The following is a 19,544-nucleotide window of genomic DNA, read 5'->3' on the forward strand; positions in this document are numbered from 1 at the left end:
ATTCCAGATTGTTCTGCCCCACATCAAGGGTTGAAGAATCATTACTACTTCAACAAGCTAGAATCTGTATAGCTAGTTACGTAACAGCGCCATCTAGCGGCAGTAGAAATCCACTGCAACCTATGTTTCTTACATTTGTATAAATAAAGTTCTTAATTATGCAACTACAGTGCATTGTGGGTGGCTAGTGCATTCTGGGAAGGAGAAGGGAGCCACCATACTGTTTACAGCACATTTGCATAGCTCTCCTAGCATTCCTGCTTCTTAAATCTCCACTACCCCACAGCCAGCATATCTGGTAAGAATTATACAAGTCTCAGGATAGTCTGTTCTTTAGTGATGTTTTTATAGTTCTAATCTGCACTTAGTAGTTGTTACTCTAGTAGATAGCCAGTCATGCGGCCTTATAGGTTGTCAGCCATCTTCAACATGTGCTTGTGCTATGTAATATGTTCAGACATGCTGATTTAGAATGAATGCTGCTGTATATGTTATTCATATGTTTTTGCTATATACTTATACAAACCATTTGTATCTTTATAGTTTTACCACATGAACATACATCGGCACACCTACGTCGATGCTCCTGTTTACTAATTGCAACTGACCACTTACAGTCAAACAACCTGTTATCAATAAACAAGTTAGATTACAAGACAGTCTGCTTATTTGGAAGACAGTGATGGTTAAGCTGAATGTTGGATTGCACACTGTGAGAACGTGTATGAAGGCAGAACAGTAAAACAGATGCTGGTCAGCAACGATAGTGGATGTGACCAAACGGAGCTGCCATCACACACGCGGTTCTGCGTATACGATTGCAGCGTCTGCCACACGGTCAGTGACAAGAAGTGAGAGTGCAGCTCAACACGATCCAGACCACGCTGAAGCCCGGTCCTATATAGACTGAGTCCACAAAGAGACATTAAGCGGCCGGCAGAACAGGCACAATGTCTGTTAGCCGAGCATCATCATACAAAACCAGATCACGAGCAAGCTGCTCTAGCAAATCCTCCATAAAAGAAATGGCTGCTCTCGCACGTGCAGAAGCTGAAGCTGCAAAAGTAAAGTCTTCCTTCGCTGCACAAGAGATGCAACTAAAGAAAGAGAGGGCATCATTAGAAAAGGAACGAGTAGATCTGCAAGCGTCGCTAGAAAGACTAGCCGCAGAGAAGGAAGCGGCAGCCGCAATAGCCAAAGCAGAATACCTGGAAGCCCTGGAGTTTTCCGGATCTGAGAAACACAGCCGAGTACTTGGGCCAGACCTAGATGAACAAGATCCAGCCCAGCGTGTCTCAGAATACGTCCACCAACACCCCAAGACAGAGGGCAACTATGAGCCAGGACATCAGCCAGCTTATAAAGAGTGCCAAAGATCCTACCTTGAACCACAGTACCTTAGGCAGGACGATATGCGACCAAACGATGCTGACAACTACCGCCCTATGGAGCAGAGACTACCACCTTTGCCCCGAATTAAAGGGACACCTTTTGCATCAGAACGGCATTATACTGACTGCTCTAAGCCAGAAGCTCTTAAGAGGTATGGTAATACACCACACGTGCAGCATAACAGCACACCGGATTGTACTAATGCTAACTGGGCCATCATGGACTTTGCTAAGTTCTATGCTAAACGGGAGCTGGTTACCAAGGGACTTACAAAGTTCACCGATCAGGCTGAGAACTACAGGTCATGGCGAGCCTCCTTCCAAAACGCCATAAGAGACTTAGACCTTTCCCATCAGGAAGAGTTAGACCTCCTGGTAAAGTGGCTTGGAAGCGAGTCAGTTGAACACGCCAAAAGAATCAGAGACATTAACATAAACTATCCTGACAGAGGCCTAAAGATGGTGTGGGAAAGACTTGATGAGTGTTACGGGTCCATAGAAGCCATTGAAAATGCTTTGTTCAAAAGGATTGATAACTTTCCCAGAATAGTGGGTAGGGGTTACCAGAAGCTCAGAGAGCTCAGTGACTTGTTAAGAGAGGTACAGGTTGCTCAAGAAGAAGGAGATCTACCAGGGCTAGCTTTCCTAGACACCGCCAGAGGGGTCAATCCTATTGTTCAAAAACTCCCTCATAACCTACAAGAGAAGTGGGTCACACATGGTTCTACTTATAAACGGGTTCATAATGTACCATTTCCCCCCTTCGAGGTGTTTGTAAACTTTGTCAGTGAACAGGCAAGAATCAGAAATGATCCCAGTTTTGATCTCACAATGTCATGCCCCACTACCCCTGGTGTCAGACCTCATAAAACACCAGTGGCAGTCCATAAAACTAACATTGCCTCCACAGGTTCTCCATACAAGCCGTCTAAGTCTTCTCAAGAAGGGAACGGACACAGAGATCTTAACAAAGAATGCCCCCTGCACAAGAAACCACATTCTTTACTAAAATGCAGAGCCTTCAGAGAAAAGACTTTAGAAGACCGGAAAGAGTTCCTCAAAGACAACAACATCTGCTTCAGGTGCTGCACTACAACATCGCACTTTGCCAGGAACTGTGAGGTCAGTGTGTCATGCTCAGAATGTGGTAGCACAGAACACAATACGGCTTTACACCCTGGACCACCCTCTCAGGCAGTGCACCAAACAGAGGATCATGAAAAGAAGCAGATAGACACTAACAAAACCAATACAGTAGTCACTTCTCAGTGTACCGAAATCTGTAAAGGAGTGGTAGGAGGAAAGTCCTGCTCGAAAATCTGCCTTGTCAGAGTTTACCCGGCCAGTCACAGAGATAAGGCGATCAAGGCATACGCAATCTTAGACGATCAAAGCAACCGGTCTTTAGCAAAATCCACCTTTTTTGACACCTTCAACATCATAGGACCTGGTTCTCCCTACTCCTTAAGGACATGTGCAGGTACAGTGGAGACGGCGGGGAGGAAGGCAACGGGATACAAGGTAGAGTCCATAGACGGGCAGACCTGCTTGTCACTGCCAACCATACTGGAGTGCAACCAAATTCCTGACAACCGTTCTGAGATACCTACACCAGAAGTAGCAGCATACCACCCCCACCTGAAGCGTATAGCTCACCAGATACCAGAACTGGATCCAGAAGCACCAATAGCCTTACTCCTAGGAAGAGACATACTACGTGTTCACAAGGCTAGAGGACAGATTAACGGTTCCCAAAACGCTCCATACGCCCAGAGACTTGACCTAGGGTGGGTCATCATAGGAGACGTCTGTCTAGGAGGAGCACACAAGCCGATCTCTGTCAACAGCATGCTCACCAACACACTTGAAAGTAGACGTCCTTCCTTATTCCAACCATGTCAGAACAGTTTCCTGATAAAAGAATTGCCTCATAGAGATCCTGTCCCTTGTCCCTTCATGGATCCTTCCAGCGAAGACCACGCCTGTGATGGTGAACGAGATCACTTAGGGTGTACAGTTTTCCATAGGTCAAGAGAAGACAACAAGGTCGCAATGTCCATAGAAGACAGACTGTTCTTGGAGATCATGAATCAAGGAATGACAAAGGACAAGTCAAAAAGCTGGGTCGCGCCTTTACCATTTAGACTCAAGAGACAACGCTTACCTGACAACAAAGAACTTGTCTATAACAGATTTATCTCCCTCAAGCACAAACTTCAGAAGACACCAGAGATGAAAGAACATTTCTTTACCTTCATGGAAAGAATATTCCAGAACAACCACGCAGAAATGGCACCCGCGCTCCGAGACTCAGAGGAGCGTTGGTACTTACCCACATTCGGCGTATATCATCCTAAAAAGCCAGGCCAGATACGAGTAGTGTTCGACTCAAGTGCCAGGTGCAAAGGCTTATCACTAAACGATGTCTTACTGTCTGGTCCAGACCTCAACAACCGACTTCTAGAGGTACTTCTGCGTTTCCGTAAAGATTCCATAGCATTCATGGCCGACATACAACAGATGTTCCACTGCTTCCTTGTCAAGGAGGAACACAGAAATTACTTGAGGTTCTTCTGGTACCGCAACAATGACCCTAACGAAGACATCGTAGAGTACCGAATGAGGGTGCACATCTTCGGAAACAGCCCTTCACCTGCAGTCGCTATCTATGGTCTCAGACTTTCAGCTCAAGAGGGTGAAGCGAAGTATGGGTCAGATGCCAGATCCTTTGTAGAGAAAGATTTCTATGTGGACGACTGCTTGAAATCCACACCCACGAATGAGTCGGCAATCAGTCTCTTAAAAAGGACTCAAGAGATGCTAGCTTTGTCTAATCTGAGGTTACACAAAATTGCCTCCAACAGCCGTGAGTTAATGGAAGCCTTCTCAAACCAAGACCATGCAAGCGACCTTAAGGACTTGGATCTTGACACCGATTCCCTTCCCATGCAACGGAGTCTCGGTTTGCTCTGGGATTTGAAGGCAGACACCTTTACCTTCCAGATCAACAAAGAAGAAAAGCCCTTCACACGCAGAGGAGTTCTATCTACAATAAACAGCTTGTACGATCCTCTGGGATTTGTAACACCTGTCACCATCCAAGGCAAAATTATGTTAAGAGACCTCACCACAGAGATGTCCGATTGGGATGATCCGCTTCCCACAGAGAAAAAGGACCTGTGGACAAGTTGGAAAAAGTCTCTTGAAGCTTTGACCAGCCTTCATGTGACACGACCCTATGCTTCCATACCATCTACAGAAGTCAAGATGCAAAAGCTACATATCTTCTGCGATGCTTCAATCAAGGCAATTGCTGCTGTAGCATACCTGAAGACCATTGATGCCAAAGAACAATGCCATGTAGGGTTCGTCATGAGTCGGGCCAAACTGACACCTCTCCGTGAACACACGATACCCAGACTGGAGCTCTGCGCTGCTGTGCTTGCGGTAGAGTTGGCTGAACTTATAACTTCAGGAATGGGCCTAGAAATCGAAGAAGTCGAATTCCACACGGACAGCAAGGTAGTCCTAGGATATATCTGCAACGAAATTAGACGCTTTTATGTCTATGTCTCCAATCGAGTGCTGAGGATCAGGAGATCCACTAGTCCTCAACAGTGGCACTATGTGCCTACACAACATAATCCCGCAGACTACGCAACCAGATCCGTCGCAGCCTGCCACCTGAAAGCCACAACATGGTTCACAGGTCCTGCGTTCCTGTACCGTTCAACGGCTTGCAACATCGGATGTGACACATTTGAATTGATAGACCCAGACGCAGATGAGGAGATCCGACCTGAAGTGTCTGTTCTTAACACAGTGACTTCAGATCGTCAACTCGAATCCCATCGTTTCAGCAGGTTCTCCACCTGGATGTCTCTGGTCCGTGCGATAGCCATCTTGATTCATATAGCTAAGTCCTACACATCTACATTACCTGTGAGTCAGAAACCTTGTAAAGGTTGGCATCACTGCAAGAGCGCCTTTACAGCTTCCAATCTGGAGAGGTCCAAGGACATAATAATCCACACAATTCAACATGAATGTTACACTAAGGAGATAGAATACCTCAGGAAAGGCCAAACAGTCTCTAAAGACAGCGCTTTGAGAAGACTTGATCCCGTCATTGACCAAGGTGGGTTGATGAGAATAGGAGGCCGCCTTCAGGAAGCCAAAGTAGACTTCAGAGAAAAACACCCTATAGTAATTCCGGGACATCACCATGTCGCGACCCTACTCATACGACATCACCATCTTCAAACAAAACACCAAGGCCGAATGTTTACCGAAGGGAATCTACGAGCCGCTGGACTATGGATTGTTGGAGCGAAGAGACGTGTAAGCCAGGTCATTTTCAACTGCATTACCTGTCGCAAACTTCGTGGTGGGTCTCAGAACCCAAAAATGGCCAGTCTCCCAGCTGAAAGACTCAGCACAGATCCTCCCTTCACTAACGTTGGCTTAGACGTATTCGGCCCTTGGTCAGTGGCTACGAGGCACACAAGAGGTGTTCACACCGGTGCAAAGCGTTGGGCAGTCATGTTTACTTGCATGTCCAGTAGGGCAGTCCATATAGAAGTGATCGAATCTATGGATGCTTCCAGCTTCATAAATGCATTCCGACGGTTTATCGCCATTAGAGGACCTGTGAAATGTATTCGTTCAGATAGAGGCACAAATTTCGTTGGAGCAGTAAAAGAACTCCAAATTCCTTCCAATTTGGATACGGCCAAGGTGGACAGATACCTAAATGAGCAAGGATGCACATGGACCTTTAATCCACCGCATTCCTCCCACATGGGCGGCGTCTGGGAAAGGATGATAGGGATAGCAAGGAAAATCTTGGATTCCATCTTCTCGCAGGTAGGGAGTACGAGACTCACACACGAAAGTCTGGTCACATTCTTGGCAGAAGTCTCAGCCATCATGAACGCAAGACCGTTGACTACCCTTTCCAGTGACCCTGAAGATTTGACGATCCTTACCCCTGCCATGTTACTCACACAGAAGACCAGCACCCTGAGTGCTCCATCTGGAGAATTTACTGAAAAAGACCTGTATAGACGTCAATGGAGGCAGGTGCAAAGTCTTTCTAATGTCTTCTGGGACAAATGGAGAAAAGAGTATGTCTCTACCTTGCAGTCGAGAAGGAAGTGGCAAACTAACAAGCCGAACATCAGACCTGGGGATGTCGTGCTCATGAAAGACCACCAATCACATCGGAACGAGTGGCCACTGGGCCTCATCACCAACACGTTTCCAAGCAAGGATGGGAATGTACGTAAGGCCGAGGTCAAAATTTGTAAGCTTGGCGAGTGCAAACTATTCCTCAGACCAACAACAGAGCTCGTGTTGTTGTTTTCACCTGAGAAGACAAATAGTGACGTCCGTTGACGCCAGACGGGGAGTGTTCTGCCCCACATCAAGGGTTGAAGAATCATTACTACTTCAACAAGCTAGAATCTGTATAGCTAGTTACGTAACAGCGCCATCTAGCGGCAGTAGAAATCCACTGCAACCTATGTTTCTTACATTTGTATAAATAAAGTTCTTAATTATGCAACTACAGTGCATTGTGGGTGGCTAGTGCATTCTGGGAAGGAGAAGGGAGCCACCATACTGTTTACAGCACATTTGCATAGCTCTCCTAGCATTCCTGCTTCTTAAATCTCCACTACCCCACAGCCAGCATATCTGGTAAGAATTATACAAGTCTCAGGATAGTCTGTTCTTTAGTGATGTTTTTATAGTTCTAATCTGCACTTAGTAGTTGTTACTCTAGTAGATAGCCAGTCATGCGGCCTTATAGGTTGTCAGCCATCTTCAACATGTGCTTGTGCTATGTAATATGTTCAGACATGCTGATTTAGAATGAATGCTGCTGTATATGTTATTCATATGTTTTTGCTATATACTTATACAAACCATTTGTATCTTTATAGTTTTACCACATGAACATACATCGGCACACCTACGTCGATGCTCCTGTTTACTAATTGCAACTGACCACTTACAGTCAAACAACCTGTTATCAATAAACAAGTTAGATTACAAGACAGTCTGCTTATTTGGAAGACAGTGATGGTTAAGCTGAATGTTGGATTGCACACTGTGAGAACGTGTATGAAGGCAGAACACAGATATTGTTAGTTAGTATTCGTTTTTATTTATACTTCTGAATTACAAACCATAGAAATGAAGAATTAATTGCTGCTCTATGAACCAAACCTCATCCTGCCCCATTCCCTGACAATTGGCAATTGTATTTAATATATGCTTCCAAAGTGACACAACCACCAACTGGAAAAAATGCCATTTCAGATTTGCACCAGTGTGCAGTGTATATAATAAAATGTGTTACTTAAAAAACAAGTTATTTCACTCAAAAATGCCATTTTTAAGCTGGTCTTAAAAATTCACAATGCTCAATTCCTGTTTGCAATTTAATCAAATATCTTATATCTTGTACATTATTACACTGCACAAAGCACATTGCCATTATTTGTTTTAATGTTTACTCCATTTATATCTTATAATACATACTATGTTAAAGTTAAATGATTCCAAACACAGACAAATATAAAGGCCTGTAGCAGAAATATGACAGTTGCACCAACATAACAAAAGGTAAACGTTAAGTTTAAGACTTTGCAGCAAAGTAAACTTGCACAGTCACATAATGCATACCTCCCAACATTTTGGAAATAGAAAGAGGGACAAAAAAAATTAGCCGTGCGTAGCGTGGCAAAAATTTTTTGATCACCCCCTAATTACCATGTTCATTTTACTACATTTTGCAGGTTATGAAAAGTTTGAACACATTTCTGTGGTTTTTATGTTATTACAGTTTTGCTAATGAAGGTGAATTACCCTTTAAATTGTTACAATTGTTTCTTTGCTTATCTTAAATTGTTACAAAAGTATCTAAGTGCACTTGCCACATATTCTGGGCTCTCTGCCAAAAGCCAACTACATTTTAGAAACTTTATGTCTTTTTCTAGCTGTTCAGTGGTGGAGATCAAACAGAAAGTCGAGACATTACAGTACCAATCCGGTACCAATCAAAAACGGGTGTGCCCCAAAAAAATGGGAAAGTTAGGAGGTATGCATAATGGTTATAATCCTGTTTATGCTTATAAAGTTTCAATTTCTGATGGTTATACCAGGGCCCTAGGACAGAGACACACATATTGCTGGAACACTTTTATAGATTATGCACTTTTCCAATGCCACGTAAGCATCCAGTACACAATGAATGGGAAATGATGAAATCACATGCTGGTGGGTCACATACTTTCCTAAATACACGGCTGATTTATGAACACAGGTGCTAAATTGAACAGGTACAGTTGCCACTAGCAACCAAATAGCAATTTGCTTCAAACTGTCTACTGAAAGTTGGAAAATGAAAGCAAAGATTTGATTGGACAGAGACTGCACTTGTTCAATTTAGACCCTTTGTTCTTAAATCAGCCCATGTATTACCAGCACACAGAAGGAGAAGATTTAATAACAAATTTTGCATTGAGACACTGGGGCTCTAACTACAAAATATAATACATTCACCAATTCAAACCTCTTAAACAGCCGCACCCTGGTCTAAGAGTAGCAAATCAGTGTATAAAGGTGAGTTGTACACCTAGTACATACTTAAAATCATTGTATTAACTAGAAAGGTGACATAGTTTGAAAAAGTAACATGTGTTATCCCATAGCAAATTCATTTCTGAGATTCTAGAAGGAAAAAGGAAGATTATTGAATGAAGTCTGGGGCTAGGAGTGTCTGAGGTTCGCACACAAACCAGGAATGATGGAATCAGCAGAGGTCTGTGTGGTAGATTAATCAGTAACCAGACACACCCTTGTCTGGAACTTTCCCTAGCCTGTATTGTTATATCATTCTTATATTAGCCCAAGCAAATTGGAAAAATGAATTCAATTTTTAAATAAAAGTATTTAAATGTTGGTGGTCTCTTCTTATCTGTTCTTTCATAGTAGTACACACTCACACACACAAAAAATATATATACTGTATATATATTAATTATATATATAAATTAAGCTTTAATAACGAGAAATCTAAAATTAAAAATTAACTTTTTTGAACGCTTTGTTAAATATAGAATGAGACAGCCGAAGTAAAGAGAGTGGGTGTTTCCACACATAAAAAAATATGCAAAAAAAGGCATCCGGCTTATGTAGAGATTTGCCACCATACAATAAATGAAACATTGTACATTTAAATAGAAATAATGCATTAGGTATATTACAAGCTATGCCTTTTCAAAAGCATATTGAAAGTCACCTTGCTCTAACTTGGCTTGTAGCCTTATATCATGACTTGTACATCTACGATATATATATATATATATATATATATATATATATATATATATATATATATATATATATATATATATATATATATATATATATATATATATACTGTGTATATATTTAAGTAGGGTATCAATTACCCTCTGTGTACAGTTTATAAGGTATATATATTTTTGGAGTAAGAACCTTTAGAAAACCAAGGGCATATTATTAAGTCCAGATAACTGAAGCCGAAAATGGGTTGTAAGAAATCATGAAAAATAATTGCACTGTCAGAGCTAGAAACTATATACAGTATATATAAATATATATGGAATAGTGAAAAAATGCTGCTGAAAGAATATAGCAAGGGAATTATGAAATTCATAAAAACAGAATGAACTGAAATATCCTTTAATTCTAATACCTTAACCATGGGTTAAAACACGGAGCTGCATATGCAAAATACGTTTAGCCGATGCCACCCTGGAGTGCCTGTTTGTGCCACTTTTCTGTGCCATTAGCTGAAAGTAGACGGGTCACTGAGACCGAGTTTATGTCCCTTGGTCAAAAATATGACCAAAAGCAGGGTTTATAAAAAAAAAAATGCAGTTATAAAATGATAACCAATTCAGTCTTCTTATATGTGACCCCATAGATAAAATACAGAGAAAAAATGATTAAAAATAAAATCTAAAGCCAAATCAATGCACCCTTTCTGTAAGGTAACACTTGCCTGAATAGAAGCACTGGTTATCAAAGTTGTGCCTATGCACAAGAATTGGCTGAATATGAATCGTCTTTCATACCTGTATGTGCTGACTTGGCCTGGATGGAAGGTGGCTTCTCTGCTGATCTGCACCGATCTGATGCTCAAGAGGCTCCTTTAAATCCAGAGCTGAACCCTTTCATGTGTAATCTGAGGTGGATTGTAATCCCTCCCACTGTACACTCGTTGTCACATTGTCAACTCTTATCACACTTTACCGGCTCTGAGTTTTGACTTTTGTGCCTACTGTATTTTCTTTGCAGTATTAAATTTGCCCATAGCACACCATTCATATTCACCAGGCCATGTCGCGTTTAGCAAACAACATCCTCATCTGTTTACTGTCTCTTTGTAATGACTGGAAAACTTGACATTCATTTTGTAAAATGCAAATCCAATACAGCCTCATAGGGAAAGCTGCCATGGGGCCCCACACAAAAAGAGTGCGGCAGGAAGAGTAAAACTTTACAAATAGAAAAAGAAATATAGGAAGGAAGGATGTGGTGCTAACAATTTATGTGTTATCAGTGCTGCCCTTCTTGCAGCTCTCCAGCCATTTTTGCAGGGCATCCCAACTCTGAGTGGGAGCTGGGAGTTATTTAAAAAATATTTTGAGAGCTGTAGGTTGGATAATGGGGCCAGCAATTTATATTTAGTGACTGTTTTATACACATACTGAAAATGTGTAGGGGCCCAGCTTGGCCTGCCTTAATCCTGCACCCCCAGCAACTGCTCAGTATATTTACCTCTTCAATCTGCAGCTCTCCGGACATTTTTGCAGTGCATCTCAACACTCTGAGTGGGAGCTGGCAGTTTATTTCAAAAACATTTTGAGTGCTGTAGGTTGGATGACTTGGGGCAGCTGGGAAATTAACAATATGTCTAGCCCCGTGTCAGATTTCAAAATTGAATATAAATAAATCTGTTTGCTCTTTTGAGAAACGGATTTCAGTGCAGAATTCTGCTGGAGCAGCACTATTAACTGATTCATTTTGCAAAAAAATTTTTTTTTCCCATGACAGTATCCCTTTAAGCCAACTGAGGAGTATTCTGTCAGTTATTACCAGCATTGATGATATTGAATCATCCTTCCGAGTCCTACCCGAAAGCATGGGCTCCGTTGCCCAAGTGTCCCAGGCTACCGCCCGCGAACAGCTTGAACGGATGGGTCCCCCTTTGCCAAAGCTAGGGAGGGCCCACCATCCCTGCCCCCCCAAAGGGGTTTGGGGTCGTTTGGACTCCCCTTCGCCGAAGCTATCGGGAGTCCCGTCTACCCTGGGTTCTTCTGAAGCTTCCCCCAGGGAGTGTCATGGCCTGGGGTCCAGCCAAAGGACTATGATCCCATCCAGGGTGCTCAAACCAAACACAAAAAAGGTGCTGGAGTGTGCAGTGTATGGCCATTGATTGCCTTTAGTAAGGCTCCAGCTGGCAGCCGGAAGGAGAAATAACTTCCCGCCCGCCTAATGGCCAAGGCAAAGGAAGTGAAGCATGATTAGGCATAGGTGCATGTGCATTGCCCCTGACTCAAAAGCAAATCAGGTTCCTCCCTCATGGGAGCACAGCAACCCAGCTTTCATCAAGCTTCCGCTTGCCAGCCTAGTCCAGAGGACTAAGTGTTTCTCCGTTCTTCACATAGGACCATAAGAACAGATACTCCTCCTTGATCTTGCCAGCCAGAGGACTAAAGGTGGCCATACACGGATAGATCCGCTCGTTTGGCGATGTCGCCAAACGAGCGGATCTACCTCCGATATGCCCACCTTGAGGTGGGCAATATCGGGCTGATCCGATCGTGGGCCCTAGGGCCCAACGATCGGATCCTAGCGTTCGCCAAACGGGCGGTCGGATCGCGGGACCGCATCAACGAACAGATGCGGCCGCGATCCGACGGGATTTTTAACCCCATCCGATCGAGATCTGGCCGACTTTCGGCCAGATCTCGATCGGGGAAGCCCGTCGGGGGCCCCCATACACGGGCCAATAAGCTGCCGACTTGGTCTGTCGGCAGCTTTTATCGGCCCGTGTATGGCCACCTTAAGTGTTTCCAAAGGTACTACACTTGATTTTAGCCAAGAGGCCAGCATTGATATCCATTATGAACCACATTTTGATCACTGCAGCAAATAGGAATTGATGTATGGATGTACTGAGCTGTGCACTTACTTCCCAGCATACATCATAGTGATATAAAATGTAAGAGGGCTTATTGCTTATTATTTTTATAACTGCTTTGTGAAAACTCAATTCTGCAAACATTTCTAATTTTTGTAAACTATGCTTCTTATCTAAAAGACAGGTCTTAATAAGAGGACAGATAAGAGGACATCTTTGGGGGAATGTGATATGTTTCTTTAGTGCAAAAAAAAAATTCCCAAACACCTTTGAGAATGTTAGCGACCAAGATTTCCATTGTTTGCATCTTACCCCAAAGACTTCATTGCAAAGTTTGTGAACAAATGGCTTTTGCAAACATGCGCAGTGTATGTAATACAATTTTGCAATTGTTAAGGGTATTTTGCGACAAAATATTTAATGAAACTCCAGAGCAGGTGTTAGTGATAATATTCACCAGCAAATGATTTAACATTGTGAGCAGCATTAAACATTTGCAAAAACTCTTTTTTAAACATTGCTAGCAATTTTTAACTACATCCCCCCTATTTTGCTTAGAATATTTTTCCTTAGGGCCTATCAATAAATAAGCCTGATCATTGAGCTCAGAAATCCTCATTTGACCAGTGTTTGCTGCTGAACTAAGCAAACTTATTTCTGTCAATATGAAAACAGGGATAGTTAGGTTTTTTCAGATAAACATGATATTTTAGTCAATGAACAAAATAAAATCTTGAAACATCCTTTGGTTGAATTAGTGTTTACCTGGTGATAACTTTCTGCTGTTGTATTCATGCTATTGTTTAACTGCCATCAAGTACTATATCCAAGGTTCTGTCAACACTATTACGCAGACATGTTGTCTGGAAAGATCTACTAAACAATCTACTAATTTATTTGCCCATTATCAGTTTTGTGTCCATGATTTCAACAGCATAAATAAGAAATAAGCTTCATTAATCCCTGATACACTGTTTAGATAATGTCACTGGTGCAGCTTGCTCCAAAGATTTAAGATCAACCACTGGCATTTCTTGTAAGGGTAGTGCCAGAAAATGCTGATCTAGGCCTTCTGAGAAATGCAGACTGAGAATCTGCACCTGCGATGCTCCATGTGCTTGCATCTGAATACATTGCCTTGGCTTGAGTGCAGACAGATATGACCGATTTTGATCTGGCACCAAAACACAAGATTTTGCATTTTTGCTGAAATCCAATGCCTCTGCCTGCACCTGAGTCAAAGCAATGTATTTGAGTGCAGGCACATCAAGCAGTGGAGGAGCAGATTCTCTACCTGTGTTCTCTACAGGCTGAGATCTGCAATGTCTGACGGTGCGTCTTCATCAGATCTGATGCGATGAGAGGAAGCGGATGCGAGGAGACTGATGCAGCGAATATAAAGTAAGTAATAGTAATGTCGGACCTTGTCACTGCGTGCATCCGACACGACTGTTGGATGCGAACGATGCACGTTTTGTCTTCATCCGATGGTCGTGTCGTGTCAGATGCACGCAGTGACAAGGTCCGACATTTCTATTACTTACTTTATATTCGCCGCATCAGTCTCCTCGCATCCGCTTCCTCTCATTGCATCGGATCTGATGACGACGCACAGTGGAGTTGAGCCCTAAGGCCCCTACCACAAGCCTCTAATTTGGCATTAGCCTCTTGTCCTGTCTGCACTCGGGGCATTTGTGTACAACTGTGGCCCAGCTGTGAAATCAGCTGTGTGTGTGTCTGCACTTGGGCTGACACAATTGTTCCAGGTACAGACAGGAGGCTAATGCCAGTGTAGGGGCTGATTTCCAGCTCCAGCTCCATCTTTTCTCCACACCTAAAGAAGAGAGCATAGATCAAAATACATTAGGGGTGATTTAAGAGAACCTAGTGTGCAAAGTATGCACTCCAGTTTGGAGCAAAGAGACCAAATTATCTATCCGCCGCAAGATGCAGTCCAGGTGCAAGTACTTGTTAAGTGAGCACTTAAGTGTTCATTCTTGCAAACATTAGTGCTCTAGCACTTGCACCCTGGGGATAAGTAAATAGTGATCCATTTCAGTAAAAAAAATGTTTCGTTCTATATAGTATCAGAATGGATTGTGACCTATTCTGGCTTTTGAAAGATTTAACACCCGAAAGGGACAGGGACTTCCAGTGCAGTTCCATGTCACCTTCGTTGACTGAAATCTTAAAGAAAATCCTTGCTCTGCTGTGCACAGTAGAACATAGTAAAGCATATCCTGTACCCTTGCTGACTTTCTACATTCCATCCACAAACAGATTCCTATCCCCGCAGACAGAAAATACTCCCTGAGCCCCCTTGTTTTTTGTTTCACTTTTGCAACAAACTCTGAAGTTTTTTTTTGTTTCATTGGTCCTTTGTACTTGCATCTTGTTCCATAGGTCTTATACCTTCCTTTTTATTTAAGGGGGAACCATCGTGAAACTGAAAATGTAACAAATTAAAATACAAATTGAATATATTTCATACTTTATCATACTGATAAAAAAAAAACTTTCTAAATACTGTATAATTAATTAATACTGATGTTTTTTCTGATAATCAAGTTTCCCTTTACTCTGCCCCTCTCAGGATCTCTCTCTCTCTTCATTCTCTCTTCATGCAGAAGTCGAGTATCAGATAGATATAATATATATTGGGGGGGGCATTACTTAGTACTTAGACTGTAAGCTTCTTCTTGTCTCAGTGCATAAACTTGAATGTAACTATATTTCATTTATATATTTTGTTTTATCATTGTATTGAACCTTTTTTTCTATTAAAGGGGTTGTTCACCTTCCAACATTTTTTTTAGTTCAATTCGTTTCAGACAGTTCACCAAAAATAAAAACTTTTTCCAATTTCTATTTTCTATTTGCAACGGTTTTTCTAATATTGAAGGTAACGTTTAATTTTTCGTCTTCTTATGCCATTCTGAGGCAGCATTGGCAGGGGGGAAATTTGCTCTGAACTATAAATTTAGGGGGTTATTTATCAAAATCTAAAAAATTCTCACTATTTTCTGAAAACTACTCCGACCAAATCCACACAGACTTTTCTACATAAACACGACAGGTCTGAGTTGGAGTAATTTTTTATTCAGACTTTTAACACCATTGGAGTTTAATAAATCACAAAAAAATTACGTTTTTTTTTCATTCAAAAAAATTGTGTTTTTTCCCTTTAAAGTCTGACCAGAAAAAATCAGACTTTAATAAATAACCCCTTGATAGTTGATACATTTCTTATCTTTGTCCCTGCTGAGCAGAATACCTGAGAATTATTAAAGGCAGCTGTTAGAATTGATACAATAGTTGCTAATATTCCACATATACTGCTGAGAAATGTATCAACTAAGTGTAGCAAATTGTAACAGTTCAGAATCTGCGCCTGGATCACTGAGCTGCCACATTGGAACAGTAGAGACAGGGACATTGAACTTTAAACTTGGAACGGTAAAAAATATAATATAGTTTTCTGAAAACAACAGAACTGAAAAAAGTTTCATTCAGAGGCTCCATCCTTAAGCTGCAAAAACAGAAAAAAAAACATCCAAGAAATTGCTACAATATTAGAAGTGGCAAAATCGACAGTTTATTACATCCTGAGAAAGAAAGAAGGCACTGGTGAACTCAGCAACACAAAAAGTCCTGGACGTCCACAGAAGACAACAGTGGTGGATGATCGCAGAATAATTTCCCTGGTGAAGAGAAACCGCTTCACAACAGCCAAACAAGTGAACAACACTCTCCAGGAGGTAGGTGTATCGATATCCAAGTCTACCATAAAGAGAAGACTGCATGAAAGTAAATACAGAGGGTGCACTGCAAGGTTCAAGCCACTCATAAGCATCTAGAATAGAAAGACTAGATTGGACTTTGCTAAAAAAAAATCTAAAAAAAAATCTAAAAAAAACCCAGCACAGTTCTGCAAAAACATTCTTTGGATAGATGAAACCAAGATCAACCTCTACCAGAATGATGGCAAGAAAAAAGTATGGAGAAGGTGTGGAACAGCTCATGATCCAAAGCATACCACATCATCTATAAAACATGGCGGAGGCAGTGTGATGGCTTGGGCGTGCATGGCTGCCAGTGGCACTGGGACACTAATGTTTATCCATGATGTGACACAGGACAGAAGCAGCCGAATTAACTCTGAGGTGTTCAGAGACATACTGTCTGCTCAAATCCAGCTAAATGCAGTCTTATTTATTGTGAGGCGTTTCATAATACAGATGGACAATGACCCAAAACATACAGCCAAAGCAACCCAAGAGTTTATTAAAGCAAAGAAATGGAATATTCTTGAATGGGAGTCACCTTATCTGAACCCAATTGAGCATGTACTGAACCAAAATTAGAAAAGTTGTCTCTGTCCAAAGATTTATGGACCTAACTATACATACTGTACATACTAAAGGGCTTGCAGCACTCACCAATTAGGGTATCAACGAAACGGCATGTAGCAGAAGGAGCTAGGCTTCCATGTGGATGCTACAAGAGGGAACATGCTGTTATAGAGATTGGGTGAGGCTTTTGAAATGATTTACTATGCATTATGAAATGCTTTAAATGAAAGCAAATCATTAAAGAAATAGGCAAAATTTTATTTTTTATTATGATAGTTGGCGTTTTCCTTTAAGGTGCACTGCCAAGACAGCTGTATGTGCAGCTCTTCACGTAGCCTTAGCTGTGACCTTTGGAACTGACTGAGGCAGAAAAATCAACATTACACATTGCCACTGAGGCAATAAGAGGTGGAGATAGAGATTCATTTGAAACCTTACTGATTCAGTAACAATTCTAAAGTTCAGACATGAAACACTTTTACAACCTTAGGGGAATGGCATATGGCGTGATAGTATGAGAAAGAGTTGTGCTCCCTGTGCATATTCCAGCTCAACGAAAGCTGACATGTTGTTGCCATTGCCCTTAGGTGCCAATAGTACAGTATAAAGAACAGTCCCTTTTGGTTGCACTGATTTCAAAAGGTATATATATGTAATTACATTGCTAGGTTTCACTGCACAGGTTTTTCATATAACATTGCAGTTTTGACATATACTTCTGGAAGCTGACCATTTACCCCTTCGCTTCTTTAAAATAAATGACACATAGAAGAGCACTGAATTATATACTGTACATACTTGCAGCCCTGTTTTATAAGTGGCACATGTTGAATTGTTAAAGAGATTTAAATGAAATGAGGGCTCAGGGAAAGTTTCAAGTACAAGGCTCACTTTAACTTCTGATGCCTGCACTCCTCCTTGTGCTAGACTTTCTATCAAATGCAAGGCGCATAGCAGAGTGTGGAATTACAGTGGGTAGGGGTGCAAGTTCTTTGTTTAAGTCTCTAAGGAGCTTTATGTATGGCCCCTAAAGGGCTGTGCATCACATGCATCCCTTGCTGTAGATGTAACGGAACCCTCATAAGTCATAAGTTACAAGCACCTACTATTATGATTAAATTATGGAGAAAAATGCTGCATTGTTCCTAAAAGACCCAGCAATTTGCATTTGAAAATTGGGCTTTACGCTGCATTTCTAAATACATCTTCAGGAATTCAGGGAAGAGTCATAAAGTGTGTTTTCACCCAGCTGCAGTATAATTGCCTGACCAGTGAAACTTAACATTAGAGAGTGACACTTTTCTGTATATTTTTTGGCCAGACAGTTACATATCCCAAGCACACTGTACAGCATCAAAATCTTTATGAGAGGTAAGAATTCTGGAGCAGTCCTGCTAAGTTACTCTGTACTGCCATCTGCTGCTTACTTGAGTTACTATTCATTAGTGTCAGACCTGAAAAGGCATTGTAATTAGATTGTGTTAAACATACTTTTTGCCTATAATTTTAATCATAAAAAAATTTGATTTTTGTTATTTGTTACATTAAATATGACAAGCAGGGAAACTGAAGCTACTCCATGTTTGGTTATTTCAAGGTAGATTGATCTATTAGGTAGATTTGATACTATCAAATTATTTGCCTCACAAGGACTAAACATACAATAGGTTCAATTTCCCTGTTTGCCCTGTTCACCTCAAGAAATACCAAAAAACATAGACCCTTCTAATAAAAATAGGCAATATATTCAGCACAAGCGGTATTTATTGTACTCATGTTGAACTAGGGGGTGTACTGTCCCTTTAATTATTCATATGTATTTAGTGATGTATAACAACGTCTTTTCTGCAACATAATTGATATAGTAAAATACTTTGTTTATCATCTTATCAAATAAGGAGATACAGTACAAGCAGCATGTGTGCTAAAGCTAGAGTGTCTCTCACAGACTGCCAGTGTTTTCTCAGAAGCCTTTTTTATCCAGTCCACTGAATTAACCATTTAAAGAAACTAGGTCTGATGCAGCCTGGTTTTGTTGTTTTATTCACAAGGTCTCGTTGCCAGTTGGCTGTGGCATTTCTAGGGAATCCTATTCAAGAGGTACTTGAATTTACATTTCAATGCAGAACACATTGTTACAAATTCTACTGCATCATATTCTGATATTTTGTGTTTTCACCTTGCAGCCGTTATAAGTACTCAGTAGCTGTTGCAATCCCCTTATCACCAGTCCCCATATCATTGTCATAAAAGGTAACTTACACATTAATACTGAGTTTGTTACTAGATATATTAATTGCTTGATGGCCTTTTTATTAAATTACATTTTCAGGGACAGAACAGAGAGGAGGAGGAAGGACATCAGAAGGACATCAAAGGAAAACTACTCCTTATGTGAAAGAAGGTTTGTTGAATGTATCAGTCACTGTGTAGAATAACATCTGGATCAAGTTACAGAACTTTACTCAATGATGTGATGACATCTATAGGTTATAGTGCCTGACTCCCAAAAGAACTTCCATAAATATATACTTAAGTCATATTAAAGTAAACTATAGGTATAATTCCTACCTTATGTGTCACAACAAAAAACTGAAGACA

The 19,544-nt window shown here is 41.2% G+C and overlaps 2 protein-coding genes across 4 annotated transcripts in view; one reads left to right on the plus strand and one right to left on the minus strand.

Annotated features, from left to right (window-relative positions):
* Positions 1 to 19,544, minus strand: part of ckmt1b.S (creatine kinase, mitochondrial 1B S homeolog) — a 47,743-nt gene that overhangs the window by 19,373 nt on the left and 8,826 nt on the right. Inside the window, exon 1 of one of the 2 annotated variants that reach the window (XM_018254071.2) lies at positions 10,520 to 10,624. The exons of the other annotated variant lie outside the window; for it this stretch is intronic. The gene's annotated coding sequence lies outside the window, so the exon portion shown is untranslated. Of the gene's footprint in view, positions 1 to 10,519; positions 10,625 to 19,544 lie in introns of those variants that run through there. 2 annotated transcript variants of the gene reach the window in all.
* LOC121402154 lies at positions 13 to 7,448 on the plus strand. Of its 2 annotated transcripts, none has more exons than XR_005966623.1 (2): positions 13 to 7,091; positions 7,337 to 7,448. XR_005966623.1 is itself a non-coding variant. In XM_041588264.1 (2 exons), exon 2 carries the CDS (start codon positions 951 to 953, stop codon positions 6,786 to 6,788), a length of 5,838 nt encoding a protein of 1,945 aa, XP_041444198.1. In that variant the 5' UTR covers positions 13 to 298; positions 544 to 950; the 3' UTR covers positions 6,789 to 7,448. The 2 variants fall into 2 exon arrangements, 1 of the variants encoding a protein (XP_041444198.1); XM_041588264.1 differs by having other exon boundaries at positions 13 to 298; positions 544 to 7,448.

This window comes from Xenopus laevis, chromosome 3S (genome assembly GCF_017654675.1).
Source record: "Xenopus laevis strain J_2021 chromosome 3S, Xenopus_laevis_v10.1, whole genome shotgun sequence".
Lineage (NCBI taxonomy): Eukaryota > Metazoa > Chordata > Amphibia > Anura > Pipidae > Xenopus > Xenopus laevis.